The following is a 20,897-nucleotide window of genomic DNA, read 5'->3' as shown; positions in this document are numbered from 1 at the left end:
GTTTCTAAACTAAATTTACAGCCATCCTTCCCATGTGCGCTTCCCTTTTACAAGCTGGAGCTGCAAAATCCACTTGAGCTCCAGAGAAAAGCAGAACTGTTCAATGACTATTACTTAATAAATCAAAGTAATTAAGCATTTAACTTTTCACTGAGTGATTAAAAAACAAGCTACTCCTTTCAATGGATATTATGAGGAGGCACAACTCAAAGTGAAGAGTTTGCCCAAATGTTGAGTCATCTATTGGGTTACTAGATAATATATAGAATGCCTTGTATATTATCAGCGAATAAACAGCAAATCATTTTTTAGTACAAGTGTATGCCTCATTCGACGTTTGGGACATACTCATATTTTTTTAAAATTCATTGTTTATTTTAAAATAAAATTTAACTGAACATCCTGTATTTTTATTTGCTAAATCTGGCAACTCTTGTCACCATTTATCTACCAAACAAGCTATAATAACCTTTTTGTAAAATCTGGTGTCAAGAGCGTTTTAGCTTAGACGCACTACCTTTGGAGTAGAAGTCAGTTTCATAATTTTGGTGCTACGGAAAAAGAGATGTAAGTAACTCTGCAAGTTTTGAAATTCATAGATATATATTTCGTAGTCCATCTTTTAAAAAGTGGACGAACAGGTAAAAAGAAGCCATGGGCGGGCTGGTCTGGGATTTCTAAGGTGAAAAGAAACCAGCCTTGAGAGCCTTTCCAAACAGCGTGGAAGTTAACTGCAGCAAAGGTATCTTTGCAGTTTAGGAAGCCTAGAGCGCGAGACCTAAGCTAGTCAATAGGGGCGGAGTAGGAAAAGGCTGGGCGCGTGAAGCCAATCAGAGACGAGATGGGTGGGACTAGACATGGGGAAGGGGCGGGCCTAGGCCGGATAGGCTGCGAAGGGCAGGTCTCAGCCAATCCGAACCGAGTAGGGTGGGTTTGGACTCAGAAAAGGTTGGTCTCGAGGACTTGAAAGGCGCTGCAAGTGCGCCTCTCACCCTCACCTGCCCCTGCACCTGCACCTAGAGCTCCGCTCCTCTCACAGCCGGGCGGTCGCCGACTCTACGGCTGACGCTCGCAGGATTGTTATGGCCTACCCGGGATACGGAGGAGGGGTGAGTCCTGGCCGGTTCGGCGCGGCCTCCACCCCGGGATGTGAGGCCCCTGCGGGCGGTGGCCGTGTTCACCCTCTTTCGGTCCTTGCTTACTTCTGCTTCTGGTACTCGGCTGCGCCAGGACTTTGCGCAGTGTAGGAAGCCGGGGCTGGGGCCAAGCGGAAAGCCGCAGGGGTTCTGGTGCCTGATGGCCCCTTAGGCGAATCCTTATGGAACCATGGGTATGGAGTGTTTTTAGAAATTTCTTTCTTAAGATAGAGGAACAAAACATCCTTCTTGTTCCCAGTATCTTTTTTGGTCCACCCTCCCTTCAGCTCTCCTCCCCCGCCCCGCTTCCTCAGTTTTGCTAGACATCCCTTCCCTGAATTGTTTTGACCATTTCTTTTCAGTTCTTTATGTTGCTTATGAGTAAATTAAGATATGCTAAATGCCTTCTAATGTTTATTACTCTACCAAGGGCAGTCTTTTCTAAACTTTGGGGGGCTGGGTTGTGGGGGATAAGATTATGCTTTCTTACCTAATTGTCCTGCATCACCTTTGGGAGTTGGGAGTTGTAGTATCGACATGGTAACAGCATATACAACAAAATGTATACGTATTTTTGAGGTAGTATTACAGTGTGGTCAGAATTTTCAAGCATAAGGATATATGTTAAGCATAGAAAACTTGTACGGATGAGCTATTCATGGAAGAAATAGAATGAAGAATAAGTTCCAAGAGTAAAAGAAAAAGGGTAAACTTTCTAAGGGCTTCTCTGTTAGCTCAGTTGGTAAAGAATCCACCTGCAATGCAGGCAACCCCGGTTTGATTCCTGGGTTGGGAAGATCCTCTGGAGAAGGGCTAGGGTACCTATTCCAGTATTCTTGGGCTTCCCAGGTGGCTCAGCTGGTAAAGAATCCGCCTGTTAATGCAGGAGGCTTGGGTTCTATCCTTGGGTTGGGAAGATCCCCTGGAGAAGGGAAAGGCTACCCACTGTAGTATTCTGGCTTAGAGAATTCCATGGACTATGTAGTCCATGGGGTCGCAAAGAGTCGGATATGACTGAGGGACTTTCATTTTCACTTTCAATCATTTATAAATAAATGTTCCAGAAAAGCCTTTTCATCTCTCTTAAAAAAAAAAAAAAAAAAAAAAAGGGTAGGAGCAAGTATCAGATCATTATACTATTTAGATAGCAAAGGATACTTACCAAAGAGTGATGTAAAACTTTATTTAAGATGCTACAGTAGAGGGTCTAGGTTCACTAAGGCTCAGCAGTAAAGAATCCACTTGCCAGTGCAGGAGACATAGGTTCAATCCCTGGTATGGGAAGATCCCCTGGAACAGGAAATGGCAACCCACTCCAGTATTCTTGTGGGGACATCCCAAGGATAGGGGAGCCTGGCTGGCTACCATTTATGGGGTCTCAAAAGTCGGACACAACTTAGCGACTAAACAACAACAATATGCTTATACTTGGTTTGGCCTCTCAGAAAAAAATTTTTTTTTCTGTTTTTCTTCCTTCTGTGAACCTTAAGGAGGTGAGGGTCTCCAGTAAGCCTTAAATTCTTGGATATGCCCCAGGCCCTGATTGCCCTCCATGTCCTTGGAGGCCTTAGAACCAAAAGTCTAGGTGTTTGTTATTGCCTCAGAACAAAAAAGTTGCTTTGGGAATTTTGCTAATCCTTTTACTTCTGGATCAAGACTTGTCCCCCAGTACTGGCCTGAAACTTTCCCCCGATCAGTGAGGTAACTCAAAAAATAGTATTTTATGCAGTTTTTAAATTTAAGGTTGATCTTTATATCATAGTTACCCGTATTAGAAATAGGATTTTTTTCCTTCAGTATATTTTTGTAATTTGTAGAACTTAAATACTTTTTAGAGGGTCCATTTTATTTACCTTTTCAAATGTGTTGGTAAAAAGGTGTTCATAAGCATTTGTTTATATATATATATATCGGAGAAGGCGATGGCACCCCACTCCAGTACTCTTGCCTGGAAAATCCCATGGACGGAGGAGCCTGGTAGGCTGCAGTCCATGGGGTCACGAAGAGTTGGACACGACTGAGCGACTTCACTTTCACTTTTCACTTTCATGCATTGGAGAAGGAAATGGCAACCCACTCCAGTGTTCTTGCCTGGAGAATCTCAGGGATGAGGGAGCCTGGTGGGCTGCCGTCTATGGGGTCGCACAGAGTCGGACACGGCTGAAGCGACTTAGCAGCAGTATATATATATATATATATATATATATTTTTTTTTTTTTTTTTTTTTTAAATTCTCTTTGTGGTTATATTCTCTCTCTTTTTTTTTTTTTTTTTCTGGAAACTGGCCTGTCCATCTTTTCAAAGAAGTAACTTTTATTTTTATTTATTTATTTTAAAAGATTTTATTTATTTATTTGACTGTGCTGGATCTTCATTACCGCCTGTGGGCTTTCTCTAGTTGCAGCAATCAGGGGCTTCTCTCTAGTTGCACTATGTGGGCTTCTCATTGTAGTGGCCTCTCTTGCTGTGAGCATGGGCTCAGGAGCTTCGGCTCAGTAGTTTTGGCTTGGTCTTAGTAGCCCTGTGGCGTGTCAGGTCTTCCCAGACCAGGGATTGAACCCATGTCCCCTGCTTTAACAGGTAGATTCTTAACCACTGGCAGGCTGCCGTCTATGGGGTCACACAGAGTCGGACACAACTGAAGCGACTTAGCATAGCAGCAGCAGCAGCAGGGGAGTCCCAAAGAAGTAATTCTTAAACAGTCACTTTTTAAAAAATTCATTATATTATTTTAACATTTTTTGTTTTCTTTCTTGTACTTTATTGCTTTCTAATCTAGTTTTTGGTTGCATCCCTGAGCACATCTCCTGGTGTTCCCATAGGTCATTCCTTTTTGCCTTTACCGTATCCCAAGCTGCAGATTTTCAAACTGCTACAAAAGGCTCCTTTTTTCCCCCTCCCCCCAACCAGTACTTAGAATTCTTTTCTCTTTTTGCTTTCCATCAATCTCTGCTCATTCTTCAAAGATAGTCAAGATATTTCTTCATTCTCCAGACTCATTAAAAACACTGAAAAAAATGCCTCTCTGGACTTTCCCGGTGGCTCAGTGGTAAAGAATTCACCTGCAATGCAGGAGATGTGAGTTCAATCCCTGGGTCAGGAAGATCCCCTGAAGGAGCAAATAGTAACCCACTCCAGTGTTCTTGCTGAGAAAATTCCATGGACAGACGAGCCTGGCAGGCTACAGTCCATGGGGTCGCAGTGAGTCACACATGACAGAGCAACAAGCACGCAAAATGCCTCTCAAAGATATAAAAGAATGCATACAAAGTTCCAGAGTAAAAAGAAAACAATTACCAGAGCCAAAGCAGGAAACAAACAGTATGTAGTCTCTGAGGTCAGACTACCTATATTTGAATCACGGTTTACCTGGTACTGGCCATTTAACTTTAACTAATCCAGGAAACTGCTTGAAGTTTTATGTCCTCAACTGAAAAAAGGACATAGTACTTTCATACCTCACTGACTTGTTGGGAAATCACATGGTAGTGAGAAAGTAGTTAGAACAGTACTTAAGATATAACAAGCTCTCAATAAATATTAGCTAGTATTATTGTTGGTATTGTTGTTGTTCTTATTTTGAAGAGGACCATGGTTTGAATTACCACCTATTATTGTCTTCATTGGTGTCTTGCTTTTTAAAACAATACATGTTTTTTGGTGGCTGTTTCAGGATGTTTCAGCCCTATGCACTTTCCCATGATTTGGTCATGGACACAGTTTCATTGTATTTACTATGTATTCTTCTATGTATGTATCTTTAGGTTTACTACTTTTTCATTTTACTATAGGTGAAATTTTCTTATATTTTTTAACTTTTTGCTTCCGTGATGATGATCAACACTTTTTTAAAGTACGCCTCATTCTTAGAGGCTAGAGACTTCTTTTTTAAGACTTTAAAGAACATTGGATAATATTTGTTAATGAGATGAATTAAGTAACGCAGGGCAACTAACAGTTTGTAGCTAACAGCTTTTGTGATAATTTGGGAAGTTTCAGTAACTCAATTTTTACTTTTCAACGGACTTCTCATAAATATGTTCTTTTAAACCAAATTTGGTGTATAATGGGTAATATTTATATTAATAACCTCCTCCCTTTTCACTCTTTTAGTTTGGAAATTTTGGCAATCCATTGGGACAGCCAGGATACCCTGGACACCCAGCTTATCCAGGCAGTATTTCAACAGGAGACCCCATGTGGAAATGCTTCCTTGCTATTGCTGGCCAGGTAAAATGCTAAATATATAGCACAAATATCAGTTTAAAAAAATTATTGCAATCTAAAACAAATGTCAAGCTCTTTTATTTACTGTATCATTTAAAATATATATGAAATTTGTATTTTAAGCTTATCTAGTTTTTTTCCTGAGATCAGAAATTAGGGTGGTCATAATTATCTTATTAAAAAGTCTGTTAGTTTGGTGTCTAACATGTTAGGAGAAACCAGGGTGATGCATGGAGACTAAGCCAGATACGATCTGGGAAGAAGTGATATATATGTAAATCTTCTTGAGGAAGCTGGGGCAGAGTATCGCAGAGACTTGTACATTGTGGATGTTTCTGGGAGAGCCTTGATGGTAAAGCAGATCAGGAAAAGGTAAAGGAAATGGGGTGGAATGAAGGTGCAAATACCAAACTAATGAGCAGAGACAGAGATTCACTCTTGAGTCTTAGACACAGACCATGTCTCTTTCCTTTTACAGGAGTCAAGATTTATTGAGTGGTTAGAATTTCAGAGAAGTTTGATAACATTTTCCATTCATTGTTCATTCATTTAAATGTTCACTAGATCCCATATGTCTTTCTAGAAATATATATACACAGAGTTATTATATGTTGCAAACACTTTGTTTTGGCTACCCAAATTTGATTCAAAACGTCCTTTTCCTTTTTCATATGTATTAGAGGCTGGAAAACCCTAATCCTGTCTCAAACACCTTTGTGTAAAGGTAGCCATGTGCCATAATACTGGCCATTGAGATGTAGGTGCAGTTTCTTTAGGATGCTTTCCTTTTCCAAATGAGGAAAGCTTAACTGAAACTAGTGTTAGTCCTTTTTCCTCCTTCTGGAAAGGCGACTACTTGCCTGGAAAGGGGACTTGAAGTATGGAGGTGCTGTAGCCATCTTGTGATTTGAAGGCCAGAAGCTTGAGATAAAGGCCTGTGGATGAGGGATTTGGAAATATGAAAGGAGATTGATGGCCTCGTTAAGTCGCCAGAGTCTAGATCTGCCTAGCTCCAATAAGCATTTATTTCTTTAAGCCCCTTTGATAATATTTTCTATTATTTGCAGCTAAATGCAATCCTGTTACCTTATACCACTTTTATCTGCAAGGAGCTCTTAAGTAGTATAATACTGGAAAAAAGTATGTAATCTATAGCTGACTATATAATAAACTCATTTTATAAAACTACAACTTAAAATATAAGAACCAGACATGTATATTTAGAGACCTTTATTTGACTTACAGACTATTTCATTGTAACAGTTGTCAACAATGATCTGCTATGATTATACTATTTGACACTTTCATTAAATTTTTGTTCTACCAAATACTTGGGTTTATTTCCCCAAAATAAGCAGATTAAAATGCAATAAATAAACTGGTATATACTTAAATATCTTAAAAATTTAAGACCATCAGGTAAATCTAACAGGCTTCATAGACCAAAACAGGGTCAATATCAAGAGAGACAAATGAGGTGAATGGTGCAAACACAGGTTCAGAGCCTTTATTTAAAAACTGGATATTTTTTCACAGATTTTTTTGCATTAATTTTGTTTTTTTTAAATATTGCATTAAAACATAATTTAATGTAACTACTGAGTTTTTTTAAACTTTTTCAAATTTAAAAGTTAGTCTCTCACTTGCCTGATAATATTTATAATACTCCTTAGAAGTGTTTATAATGCTCCTTAGACGTGTTTATAATACTTCTTAGCATTAGTTTGTAAAAGTTTTGTTTGTTTTTTGGATTCTTATAAATTACATGCTTTAAATTTGCTTCCTTCATCCTTTCCCAGAGCTGTTGTTTTGAATTCAAGACCATGTATGAGATGCTTCCAAGTAAATTATTATACTCTTTAATTTTTTAGAAAAGAGGATGCAGTACTGAAACATAATGAAAGTATTCAACCTGTTTCACTTTGATTGTGATTTCTTATTTGTGATAAAAGGTTTTTTCCCCATAAGAATGGCAAAGAATATTTGGACAAAACTCAGAAGAATAGCACCAAAATGTAGGGGGACTCTCGAGCTGAGAGTAAAGATGTGAAGGAAAATGATATTTTCTCTTCCCAGTTAAAGATTCAGTATCCTTTAGAAATAAGCTCCCCTCAAAAGAAGCATGAAAGAAAAATTTTGAGACTTCTCTGAACACATTTTAGGCATTTTTCTAAATTTTTATAGTAGAAGTATAATGATTCTCACAAGATTTTACATTGCATTATTATAGGACAGAGTGATTATGCTGTTTTTCAGAAGTAGAGAATATAAATCATATGTGAAGTGCCTGCATAATTTAATATAATAAAATTTGATTGTGAAAAAGTATTCATGTTGTGTGATGTTCTCAATGTGTCTTTGTCATCAGTAATTATCTCTATAATTTTATAGTTGATAATAGAGTAATATTTTGAAGACTGCATATTTATTCATTGGCCTCGAACAGCTAGTTAGCACTTTAGTATGCTTTTATATAACTTCTTTTATTAATCAGGTTATAATTATTTTTTAACAGGATGGTGAAGTGGATGCTGAAGAACTTCAGAAGTGTTTAACACAGTCTGGAATTAGTGGAACTTATTCTCGTGAGATCTTTTTTTTTTTTTCCTTCCGTTGAAATTGCAGTAGGAAATTCACTTTCTAACTAACTTTTTGTTTCCATACTTGAAATATTTTTTAAAACTTTTTTATCACATACATTCACACACATAACGCAGAGTCAAATAATGCTACAAATCTTGTTAAGTAAATACTGTTTAGTGTGCATTCCCCCTCCCCGACGTTAACCACTCTTAGGAAAAATCTCTTTCAACTTCTTTCAGCTAATTCTTTTGAAATGTGCCTCCATATCTCAAATAGCATGCTTTTATTGCTGCTGATTTTCAGTTTTGATGATGATCAGTGATTGTGTCCTGCTGTGGACAATGAGGCTGTAACCCTTTCAGGCGTGTCCCTGCCCTGTGCACGGGAGCCCTTCCCTTCCCCTCCATCCCCTATAGCTGTTAAGTACTTTGCATTAGGTCAGTAATCAGCATTTGCTTTATTGTTACTGTCTAAATGCTCTTCCTGAGTCTTAGAATAATGTATGCTTTTTTCCTATAACTGCTTTTTCTGAAATTAATCCCCATCCTGGAGCTTTCTGTTGGCCTCGTTTTCTGTGTGTAGCTGTCATAATGCGCTCATCTGGAGCTCTTTCCTCTCTCTCTCGAGTTGCATCTCCCCTTCATCCCATCGCTTGTTCTCATCTTAAATTTGATCAAATGCATTGTTAATTAGCTTCCTAATAAAAGTACATGGGAAACAAATCTTTTGAGACTTTCTGTGAAAATGCTTTCATTGTGTCCTCAGAATGAAGTGACTAGCCAGGTATAGAACTCCAGATTACAAAACATTTTGACTTAAGAGTTTTAAGGTCCATCGTTTCCAGCTTCCATTATTGTTTGATCTTTTTGTTTTCTGCCTGTATGTCATTTGGTTTTAGTGTGTAGAGGCTTGTGAGACCTTCTCTTTGCCCTTGGTCTGAAATGTCACAGTTGCTGTTCCTTGGTATGTGGGGGATACAGAGGGAGTTTCCAGTTGAGACTCATTTGCTTTCATTCAGAGCAGTTTTCTTCAGTGACCTTTTCTCCATTTTATCTTTGTGGAATGCCTGCCATTTGGATTGGGTAATTTTTCTTTTTCTCCCCTGCCGCTTGGTTTCTTCTACTTCTGGGGAAATCCTGGGTGGCTTAGTGATAAAGAATCTTCCAGCAATGCAGGAGACACAGGTTTGATCCCTGGGTCAGGAAGATCTCCTGGAGAAGGAAATGACAACCCACTCTAGTATTCTTGCCTGGAAAATCCCATGAACAGAGGAACCTGGTGGGCTACAGAGTGTACACAACAACCTCAACTTTCCTTTTTTTTTTTTTTTTTAACACTTCAGGAACTTGAGTGTCATCCTTGTGTAAAGGCCGTGCTAATTGTCTCTGTATTGTTCCAGTTTTAGTATATGTTCTCCCGAAGTTATATTGAGGCTCTCATTTCTCCTATCATGTTTTTAAAATCCAAAAGCAGTTGTTCTTTTTTTCATGAATGTGACGTCTTTCCTTATCTCTCTGATTTTTAATTTTTTTCCAGTTTTTTTTCCTCCTACATAACCTACTTCTTCAATGTTTTTTCCCCAGTTTGTTCATTTGACTGTCTTTCATGTTAGCTGCCTTTCTCAGATGTCTGATGATGCTTGGTTGCTCATATTTAACTAAAATACTGGTTAGAAGCCCTGAGAGTTGGGCTGGGTGTTGACTCCAGACTTCAGAGCCTGGTGGTTCAGCTGGGCAGTTTGTTCTGCAACACTGGGCGTCAGGATCTTTAGGGATTTCTTTTGGGGCTGATTGTCCAGTTGATCTGCTCTCTGGAGCCAAGGAGGGAGGACTCAGCAGGGTTTCAGTCTTTCGTAAATTGTCACTTTATTGCCTTGTTTTAATAGACAGTTCTGTCTTCAACAGTGCCTGGTTTCCTGCAGTGCATAGAACCCTCCGGAAAATAAAATCCCAGATGTCTGCTGGCTTGGGAGTAGACAGGGCAGCCATCCATGCGGCTGAAGCAAGAAGATTTGGGCTTCAAAGGCGCCTTAAATAGGCATTCAACCAGTCCTTCTGTTTTTGTCTCTACATTCACATCCACTTTCAGAAGTACTGCCAATTTGCAAAAGTTTGGGGTCTCCTCCAGGATAATGAGGCTGCTTCTCAGCTTTTCTTACTGCAGGATCAGGAAGCCACTTTCCCAGATGGAGTTTGGCAACTTATGTCCACCTTCTTTTCAACTTGCAAAGTTTTGTTCCTTGGTTTCCTCTCTTATTCTCTAAAGGATTACAAATTGTAAAAATTCAGTTTAATTCTGTCCATTCTAATGTGGTGTGGGGAGAGAGTGAAAATCTGTCAACTCTCCTAAAACTTCTCTTCTTCTATTCTTTGTCAAGGTTATTTACTTTTACATTTACTTGGCTCTATTTTGAAACTGATTGAAGAGCTGGTTATTTGATGACTGAATTTTTGTCATCTATTATCATCTATTCAAATTCTTCCACTTAAAGAATGTGTGCTATGTTAACTTTAAGGCAAAATAGATCTAATTTACTGGACAAAATGATGGAATGCCATTCCAGAGATTTCTCCCTGTCCCTGCCTGAGAAGTTTTTGTATGAAAGAGCATTGGTCTCCAATCCTCTGTCTTCCACCTGTTAGCTCTGTGAACTTGGGAAACTTTATCTTTCTGGGCCACAGTTGCTTTATTTGTAAAACTGAGACTATTATAGGTTAGGCATGTTTATGTTACATCACAAAACATACACTACTGGTTCATAGTAACTGCTTATTCAGTGTCAATTGAATTACCAGTCTGAAAATACCGTAACCATCTATTCTACAATTGATACCATGTGAAACATTAAAGAAAGTTTTTTTTTTTAATGTGTGGATTATTTTATAATTTTCTTTAATGGGTCTAAAATTTAGCTGAAATAGTTTTTTTCTTTATAAAAATTTCAAAATATTTTATCAAATAGCATAAATAATTTTAAGCATTTTTGCTTATTCATTTGTTTATCTTAAGGAGCTACTAGTAAGAACTTTGTAAACTTCACTGAACTGTACTGACATAATATCTCCTTCATCAGGACTATGTATAATAAGTCTTGAGATAAATCAGCATGCTAATGGAATGTAATGATAAGGAGTAGAAAAAATTAAATTTTGCCTCAGTTCAGTTCAGTTCAGTTGCTCAGTCGTGTCCGACTCTTTGCGACCCCATGAATTGCAGCACGCCAGGCCTCCCTGTCCATCAATAACTCCCAGAGTTCACTCAGACTCACATCCATCGAGTCAGTGATGCCATCCAGCCATCTCATCCTCTGTTGTCCCCTTCTCCTTCCGCCCCCAATCCCTCCCAGCATCAGAGTCTTTTCCAATGAGTCAACTCTTCGCATGAGGTGGCCAAAGTACTGGAGTTTCAGCTTTAGCATCATTCCTTCCAAAGAAATCCCAGGGCTGATCTCCTTCAGAATGGACTGGTTGGATCTCCTTGCAGTCCAAGGGACTCTCAAGAGTCTTCTCCAACACCACAGTTCAAAAGCATCAATTCTTTGGCGCTCAGCCTTCTTCACAGTCCAACTCTCACATCCATACATGACCACAGGAAAAACCATAGCCTTGACTAGACAGAACTTTGTTGCAAAGTAATGTCTCTGCTTTTCAATATGCCATCTAGGTTGGTCATAACTTTCCTTCCAAGGAGTAAGCGTCTTTTAATTTCATGGCTGCAGTCACCATCTGCAGTAATTTTGGAGCCCAGAAAAATAAAGTCTGACACTGTGTCCACTGTTTCCCCATCTATTTTCCATGAAGTGATGGGACTGGATGCCATGATCTTCGTTTTCTGAATGTTGAGCTTCAAGCCAACTTTTTCACTCTCCTCTTTCACTTTCATCAAGAGGCTTTTTAGTTCCTCTTCACTTTCTGCCATAAGGGTGGTGTCATCTGCATATCTGAGGTTATTGATATTTCTTGATTTCTTGATGGCAATCTTGATTCCAGCTTGTGCTTCTTCCAGCCCAGCGTTTCTCATGATGTACTCTGCATATAAGTTAAATAAGCAGGGTGACAATATACAGCCTTGATGTACTCCTTTTCCTATTTGGAACCAGTCTGTTGTTCCATGTCCAGTTCTAACTGTTGCTTCCTGACCTGCATACAGATTTCTCAAGAGGCAGGTCAGGTGGCCTGGTATTCCCTTTCTGAAAATCTCTTTCAGAATTTTCCAGTTATTGTGATCCAAATTTTGCCTAGTATGTCCTCATTTATAGTTCTTTAAATATGGAAGTGTTAATATTTCTGATTTAAAATAGCCAACTATCTTATTATCTATATTTCTTCTTCCTTTATTTCCCCCTTCCCCAAGAAAAAGCAGTTCCTTTCAGTTCTGAAGCTCATCCCTTTCTTACTTGGTTGAGTGCAGTAAACTTCCAAATGATTTACCTACATCCAGATTCATCATACTTTACTCTCTATGTAGTCTTTCTTTGTCAACTACTGTTTTTGAAATGGAAATTTTAGAATTGCCCCTATGTTCCTTAAAATCCTTTGTTGTTGATTAGTTACTAAGTCGTGTCCAAATCTTTGCGACCCCATGTGCTGTAGCCCGCCAGGCTCCTCTGTTCATGGGATTCCCCAGGCAAGAATACTGGAGTGGATTGCCATTTCCTTCTCCAATCCTCTAGTAACCTCCTTTGGTCTAAACCTTTAGGGTGGCGTTCAAAATGCATGATCTGGTCCTCATCTGAAGTCATTATATGCCTCTCATTCCCATATGCCCTAAACTTTAACCAAATCTCTAACACTTTCAAGTTTTGTGATCTCAATATGTGAGAACTACTTAAGCCGACTTGGCATTTGTGTTAGGAAGACTAAAGCCCTCTTTTCCCCTTGTTTAGTTTTCAGTATTTTATAATTGCTTATTTAATTACTCAAATCCCTTTAGTAGATATATGAAGGTAGTAATTTTTGTTTTTTTTTTCTTTCACTATGCATGCCTAACAGTTTGTTCATTGAGTGATGGATAGTTTTGGCAGTCAGTTGGTAAATGTTTTGTTTTAAAAACAGAAATTGTTGTAATTTTACATAAATAGGGCAGAATTTAATTCAGATAATAAATATGTTTTACAGCCTTCAGTTTGGAAACCTGCAGAATTATGATTGCCATGTTGGATGTATCCTTGACTAAAAACAAAAAATACTAGAATATAGAAAAATTACCCTTAAGGCAGTTGTTAGGTATAAATGATCATAGTAAACTAGAGTGTTTAAAAATACTTTGTAACATCCTATTTGAATTCCATTCTTTTCCATTTTTACACAAATCTATTTATATGTGAAATTGGCTAACTCTTGCAGAAGTGAGCTTAAAATTTTTTAATCACTTATTTGGAATTTTGAGTCCAGGTTAAATTCTCTTTGGTATCAGAATTTATTTTCGTTAATAAAACTATCAGAGAGATTACTCAGGAAAAATGGGATTTAATGAATTCAAAGAACTTTGGGCAGCTCTTAACTCCTGGAAGCAAAACTTCATAACTGTTGATAAAGACGGAAGTGGCTCAGTAGAGCATCATGAACTGAATCAAGCCATTGCTGCTATGGGTAAGCATATTAAAATTCTTTAAATAAATCCAGGTCGTCTTTGTTCTTTGATCAGATGAATCTTAGTTGTTTAAACTTGCTAAGTAATAAAAGGGTATATTATTTCAGCAGCTATTGTCCAGTTTGATTTCAAGGTTATAGATACATTCTGATTAAATATCTTTAACAAAACCATTTTATTTGTGAGCTTTTCAAAGAATAATCTTTCATGCCTTCTGGTTGATAAAACAGTTTCTGAATTTCCTATGTTCAGTTCAGTCACTCAGTCATGTCCGACTCTTTGCGACCCCATGAATTGCAGCACGCCAGGCTTCCCTGTCCATCACCAACTCCCGGAGTTCACTCAAACTCATGTCCATTGAGTCGGTGATGCCATCCAGCCATCTCATCCTCTGTTGTCCCCTTCTCCTCCTGCCCCCAATCCCTCCCAGCATCAGAGTCTTTTCCAATGAGTCAACTCTTCACATGAGGTGGCCAAAGTATTGGAGTTTCAGCTTTAGCATCAGTCCTTCCAAAGAACACCCAGGACTGATCTTTAGAATGGACTGGTTGGATCTCCTTACAGTCCAAGAGACTCTCAAGAATCTTCTCCAACACCACAGTTCAAAAGCATCAATTCTTCGGTGCTCAGCTTTCTTCATAGTCCAAGTCTCACATCCATACATGACCACAGTAAAACAATAGCCTTGACTAGACGGACGTTTGTTGGCAAAGTAATGTCTCTGCTTTTCAATATGCTATCTAGGTTGGTCAAAACTTTCCTTCCAAGGAGTAAGCGTCTTTTAATTTCATGTTGAATATACTTAAATTTAATTGTTCATACTCATCATTTATATTGTAAAATTTTGTAACTTGGTAAGATCTCTAATTTGATGGCAAAAGCTTATCTCAGTAACAGGTCTCCATACATAGTCTAGTTTTTCATCTTCTTTATGTAGTATAGAACACACAGTAGACACCAAAAAAAAAAAAAACAAAAACCCTCAAAATGAGAAATCTACATTTTAGAGTATCTCAAAAGACTGTAACTTTATTTTTATCATATCTCTGATAAGCTAAAGTTCTCAGTGTGTTTTCTTTAAAAAAATGATAATATGAATTGTGTGTAACTTGCTTGGGGCTTCCCTCATAGCTCAGTTGGTAAAGAATCTGCCTGCAATGCAGGAGACCCCAGCGCAATACCAGGAAGATCCTCTGGAGAACGGATAGGCTACCCACTCCAGTATTCTTGGGCTTTCCTTGTGGCTCAACTGGTAAATAATCCGCCTGCAATGTGGGAGACCTGGGTTTGATCCATGAGTTAGGAAGATTCCCCTGGAGAAGGGAAGGGCTACCCACTCTAGTATTCTGGCCTGGAGAATTCCATGGACTACATACAGTCCATTTAACTTGCTTATAGTAACATAGTTTTAAGTAGTTTTCTTAATTGTATTTATGCTTGTGATTTTATTTATATTCATTTCTAAATAAAATGCTTTTGTAACAAAACTAACTTTTGAAAGATTGTACTTTTCAGAAATCTGAACAAGTGTAAATTATTTCAAATTTCAGTTTAAAGTCAAAACCATGATTTTGTTTTATAAATAGACATTTTAATTGTCATTTTAGGGATAGTCCTGTCCATATAAACTTGTATAGTTTAATTATAGAGTCTTAATTCCTAATGAATTAAACTTGGTTCTTAATTCTGCACAATGTTGGAAAATTAATATAACCATTTGAAAAAAGAAAACCGCCAAAGAATTCACATAGGCAGTTGAATATAAGTAACAAAGAGGCATTCTGTATTATTCAAATTTTAGGTCTTCAGATATATTTTAAAATATTCTTTCTTTTTTTTGCTGAGAATGCTATGGAAAATCTTGTGAATTTTATCAGTCCCATATCCACCCGGATCATAACTCTCTAAAGCTTAGAGTTTATTTTTATATAATAACATTTGCTTGCATGTTTGACTTCTATTAATTTATACCTTTCCTTTCAGTTACTTTTAGCAAGTTTCCTGGATTGTGTTTCATTATAGCTATTTGTAGAATTATCTTCTGTTGCATTTATTTTCATTATTTTTCCCTTTGCCTGGATGAATGTCTTTTGTCTACATCTAATCCAGTAATATACAAAGACAACATTTCTAGGCCAGCATTCTTCACAGTAAAATATACACACCTCATTAAATACATAGGACCATCACTAGTGGGGGGCAACAAGTGAAATAATTTATATTTCTAATTACTTTTATTCCATTCTTTTAAATTTTATTTTTTATATATTTTAAAATGTAAATCATCAAATAGTAATACTTGTATAGAATTTAAGACTAAATAATATACATGTAATGGGAGTAAATGATCCAAAACTTTTTACTCAAAGTATACATTCAAAAACTTTTGGAGTCCACTGGGCTAGACAGCAAAGAACCAAAGAAAGAGTAAAAAGACTGGTTAAGATGAAAAGTCGATGAAGAAACAGAATAAGGGTTATAGGCCAAAATGGAATAACATTTCCCTATTTCTTCCCCCTGTAAGTAACCATGTTGATTCTCAAATTTTCTTTGACTGTAAGACAATGCAGTCAATGGGAAATACAGGTTTGAATGATATCAAAGATCACTAATAATCTTTGCTTTGATGTTTTTGAAGAACTGTAAAATTACAGGGTTTAAAAATCGATGAATTAAAAAACCTGTGACTACATTAGACATTATTTCAAAATGAAAATATATTTTACAAGCACAAAAAGATAATTGTTTTCTTTTTCCTAGCTTTGACTTTTTATAGAGCTGGAATTGTGAAATCTATGTACCACTTTTGCTATTAGTAATGAAACCTTTCCTGATCAATTTCTTCTTCTTCTTTTTTTTTTTCCTGATCTATTTCAATAGGAATGTGTTTTGTTTCTGAAATATATTTTTATGTAATGAATTCTGAAAGTTAATTTGTTTTATAACTTTATTTACATGAATACATTGTTGGTTAATGGTGTTCTTATGATGTGTAGTTTTAGAAGTTTTAATCTAGCCATCCCTTTTTCTAGGTTATAGGTTGAGTCCTCAAACAGTAACTACCATTGTCAAACGTTACAGCAAGAATGGCCGAATCTTCTTTGATGATTATGTTGCTTGCTGTGTGAAGCTTCGAGCATTGACAGGTATGGACCATTTATGGGCACAGTATTATGGGACTTTTTTCCCCAAATGATGTCCCTCATTTCCTTCAGCAAAGTGATAGTATTATGTGTCTTCCCCTCTTTATTCACTGTTAAATCTTATCAGAGTTCTAATGCTTTAAAACTTTAGGAATATAAATAGTGAAAAAATGTTATAGCTCAGTTTTGGAAAATTTTCTTCATATCTCAGTGGCCTGGGACATTAAAAAAAAAATCACAAGATTTACTAGAGTATAAAATTATTCCTTTTGTAATACCTGGGGGCACCAGTTATTTAAAAGTAGATTTTAAACTGTAACACAGAAAATAACTTCTTGTTTAAAGATTTCTTTAGGAGAAGAGACCACTTGCAACAAGGGGTTGTGAGTTTCGTATATGACGATGTGAGTATCCTGTATCACACTTTTGATGTTTATACTGTGTTCTATGTGTGTTCATAGTGATCAGAAAATGTAAATGATCTCTGATTTCAGTAGTGGAGATAATATATTTTAAAAACCATATTCTTTTTCTATATTTTTCAGCATAACTCAAATATAAAATTCAGTAGTGGTACAAGTAACCAATTTGACTTGATATTAAACATAAAAATACTTTAAAATTTTATGACAGTGATTTTGGCAGTTTATGTTCCAAATCATTTTTAAGGGCAAATTTATAAAGAAGTATTTCACTTGTGGTGATCTTTCTTCTGAAAGAGATAGGAAATGTTCATCTATGATAGGTAATGGAACTATTCCTTTCTCATTTCAATTGTTGCTATTAGGCTGAGTCCATTTTTTTTTTTTTTTAATTGAAGCTACAGGAAAGGTTATATTTCGCATGTTCTTAAGTGTTTCAGGGTTTTGTTTTATTTGTGTTATGTGGAAATTATGAGGTCAACTTTATCCTACTAGTATAATACTGGTTTGAGTTATAAGCCTTAGTAAAAATTTCTCCTCTTGAGAAAATGCTTCTGTGGAATATAATTAGAGACAAAACATTAAAGACAAAAACCATGTTGTTGTTACCAAATGATGATTTTGCCTGTTATTAGTTTTTGCAGGGCACAATGGCAGTTTGAATGTCTAGAATTTGAAAGCTGAAGAAATACTGTGAGTTTCTCTGCTTAGAAGAAATGAACTGGACTCCTTAGAATTAAAGCTTCTAAGGCTTTTCCATATTCCATATATTGAATCTCTTCTCTGAGTTTTTACTTTAGCTCACAGTGTAAAGCAATAAAAGAGATGTTTTTGTATTTGGAATATTATTGCTTTTAGTAAAGTTATAACTTTAGAGATATCTGCATAATCAACATAGGTGTATAATTAAGTGATATAAATACCTCTTAGCTTTAATTTTGATTCTTAATTACAAGATAGATTATATATTTTAAAAAGATAGATTATATAAGAAGCTAAATGATGCAAGCCTAGATAAAACTAATTTATACTTACCTGAAGATTACAAATTATATTTTGAAAATTTGTTTGTAGTTGTTGGTATTTGAAGGTGAGCCAGAAAGGGAAGCCTAGATTTTGTGCAGTCTTTATAGTAGGGGTTTTTTTATTTGCTCACATAATCAGAAAACAGAAACTTGCGACTCTTTGCCTGTGAAGAAGAAAATTGTAGTTCCTAAAATTTTATCCTGAATCACATTAGGTGGACCATAAATTAATCTATGGTGAAATAAAACTACAGGAGGCATTGTTTTTCCTTTTTAAAGTTTTTTGCAGTATATGTTTTTCTTCAGTGTGTTTTATTGTCTTCTGTGGAACAAAATTCTTAATGAACATAACTTCTTTCTCTGTATAGATAACCTAAAATGGCATCTTTGTTTAAATTTAGGTTTTCTGCAAATGACATGTTTTTAATGAAATCTCAATATTTAAGTTTGTTATTTTAAACTACATTGTTTATACATATTGCCATTAGCTGTTTATAAAATTTTTAAAAAATCAAGTAATCTACCTCTTTGTTTAAATGTTTAGAAATTATACGTTTGACTTTCTTGACAGCATTAGTCTGTGATTTTGACATTAGTAAACCCATAAGTCTTTCTCAGTAAGTGTGATGTGGGTCCTGAGCATGGTAGACAGCATTTCATTTTTTACTATGAAAATTGAAAGTGCAGTCACCAGGTTCTTAGCATTTTAAGATTACTGATATAAGTTGCTGTAGTTAATCAGTCCCTTGGCAAACACGCCTCAGTCTTTCTAAATGAAGAGTTAGTAAACCACATACTTTTATTACATTTTAACTGAATATCTTCTAGCTTAAAGGTGAATACAAATTAACATAATTTTAATATGGCTTGTGATTGAATTAATAATATAGTTTTTCATATAAGTTTCATAAAAATGGAGGATGAATGGTAGTATCTTAAAAAAAACTTTTATGAAGATACAGAATTGTAAATCAACTTTCATTTTAAAAAAACTTGGAAAGGAAGTAATGTATACTCTTGTTGATATTGGTAATTTTATATAATTAGCTGTCAAATTCATTTGGTTAGATTTATAAAAATGTGTGAATGAATAAATCATGTAATTTTGTCCTCTGGCTGTTAGTTTTTTTCATGAACATATATTTGATAATGTGAGAGCATGTTAACTGAAGCATAAAAGATACAGAATTCTAATTAACACTGTTGTAGGAAAGAGATCATATAAACACACTGTGTATCATTCATGTTGAATTAGGGTGATACCGTGACTCAGCAGCATGGAATCTTAACACACACTTTGTACTGCTGCTGCTGCTAAGTCACTTCAGTCGTGTCCGACTCTGTGCGACCCCATAGACAGCAACGCACCAGGCTCCCCCATCCCTGGGATTCTCCAGGCAAGAACACTAGAGTGGGTTGCTATTTCCTTCTCCAGTGTGTAAAAGTGAAAGTGAAGTCGCTCAGTCGTGTCCAACTCTTCATGACCCCATGGACTGCAGCCCACCAGGCTCCTCCGTCCATGGGATTTTCCAGGCAAGAGTGCTGGAGTGGGGTGCCATCGCCTTCTCCAACACTGTGTACAGTTGGTTGAGTTATTGTACTGTTCTGAGGTCAGTTATAATTTTCCTTATTTGGACGCTCATAGTGGAAGTAAAACTTTTAAAATGGTATGACATGAGTCATATAAGTTTTGTCAAATGACACTTTGCCTTAGAACTTTTACACGCTTATCTTAACTCATCCTTTACCAAAGGTGTTCCTATGACTTTTGGTCATAGAAGGTCTGAAGAAGTTCCCAGGACCAAGCGTATTTGGGAAAGCCTCATCTTCCTCAGGAAGCTTAATAAAACGTAAGGTACAGAAAATCTCAATTTTATTTGACTCAGTTTTTTCTGAATTTTTTTAACCTCAGAACCCTTCCTCTTAGCAAAACTGATGTTCTATGCCAGTCCAGCCTGGTTGTCAGACAGTTGTTTTGCACTTCACATTAGATAATCTTTTTTTTTAATCCATAGAATTTTATTTAGCCTCTTTTCAAATTTTCTTATACTAATGAGGAGAACATAAATCTAGAAATAAGATTTGCAAAATCATCACTTTCCTGTAAAATTCCCAGATTAACATTATTTCAAACACTGGTGTCATTTTGGTCTTCAGGACAATTACATATTTTTCTAGTGCTTGGTTTTCTAATCTGTACACATTAGGAAATCTTATATAAACATTAGCCATAGAGAACACATTACCAGGATTTTTCTGCTAAAATGCAATTCATATTTTTAATGCTTTTAAAATAATGTAAACAGAATCTATTACTAAGGTAAAAATTAAATCATTTTATAATGAACATGAATGTGAATGTGGTGTGGTAGTTTGTACTAATTAACTCATGCCCCAGTTTTCTTATGATGATGAAAATTATTAAATCATGTACACTCTTAATGTCTAAGTGCTTTTATTTATACAATAAACATGTTTCCATGTCATTTTTAGAATTTTTTTAATAAACATTCAAATAGCTTGCTGTAAAGTTTTGCATCATACAAAATCTGTAACATATATATTAAGAGATACTTCAGTTCAAGTAACAGTGCAGTAATTCACCTATGCTTAAAAGACTGCCAAATGATTAAGTGTCAGGTATTGCACTTCTATTTTGAGTGGCAGTTTACACATTTTAAATTACATCAGGGGGTAATCAATACTATTGGAATCTTAATTTGGTCCACTTTCAAGTGTAATTTCAAGGACTGTGCTCATTTGATCTAT

At 36.3% G+C, this 20,897-nt stretch overlaps 1 protein-coding gene and 1 non-coding gene across 2 annotated transcripts; one reads left to right on the top strand and one right to left on the bottom strand.

Moving 5' to 3' along the window:
- The first annotated feature begins 930 nt into the window (after positions 1-930).
- On the top strand, positions 931-19,243 carry GCA (grancalcin). The gene is made up of 8 exons (XM_055572412.1): positions 931-1,109; positions 5,250-5,366; positions 7,879-7,948; positions 13,064-13,107; positions 13,390-13,537; positions 16,571-16,684; positions 17,027-17,085; positions 17,739-19,243. The coding sequence occupies exons 1-8, from the start codon at positions 1,083-1,085 to the stop codon at positions 17,763-17,765; spliced, it is 606 nt and encodes a 201-aa protein (XP_055428387.1). The 5' UTR covers positions 931-1,082; the 3' UTR covers positions 17,766-19,243.
- LOC129648056 (U6 spliceosomal RNA) lies at positions 9,269-9,380 on the bottom strand. The gene has a single exon (XR_008712658.1). It is a non-coding gene; the product is annotated as a U6 spliceosomal RNA (small nuclear RNA).
- Positions 19,244-20,897: the final 1,654 nt, after the last annotated feature.

This window comes from Bubalus kerabau, chromosome 3 (genome assembly GCF_029407905.1).
Source record: "Bubalus kerabau isolate K-KA32 ecotype Philippines breed swamp buffalo chromosome 3, PCC_UOA_SB_1v2, whole genome shotgun sequence".
NCBI lineage: Eukaryota > Metazoa > Chordata > Mammalia > Artiodactyla > Bovidae > Bubalus > Bubalus kerabau.
The sequence above is the reverse complement of the archived record's forward strand: the minus strand, read 5'-3'. Positions and strand labels throughout refer to the sequence as shown.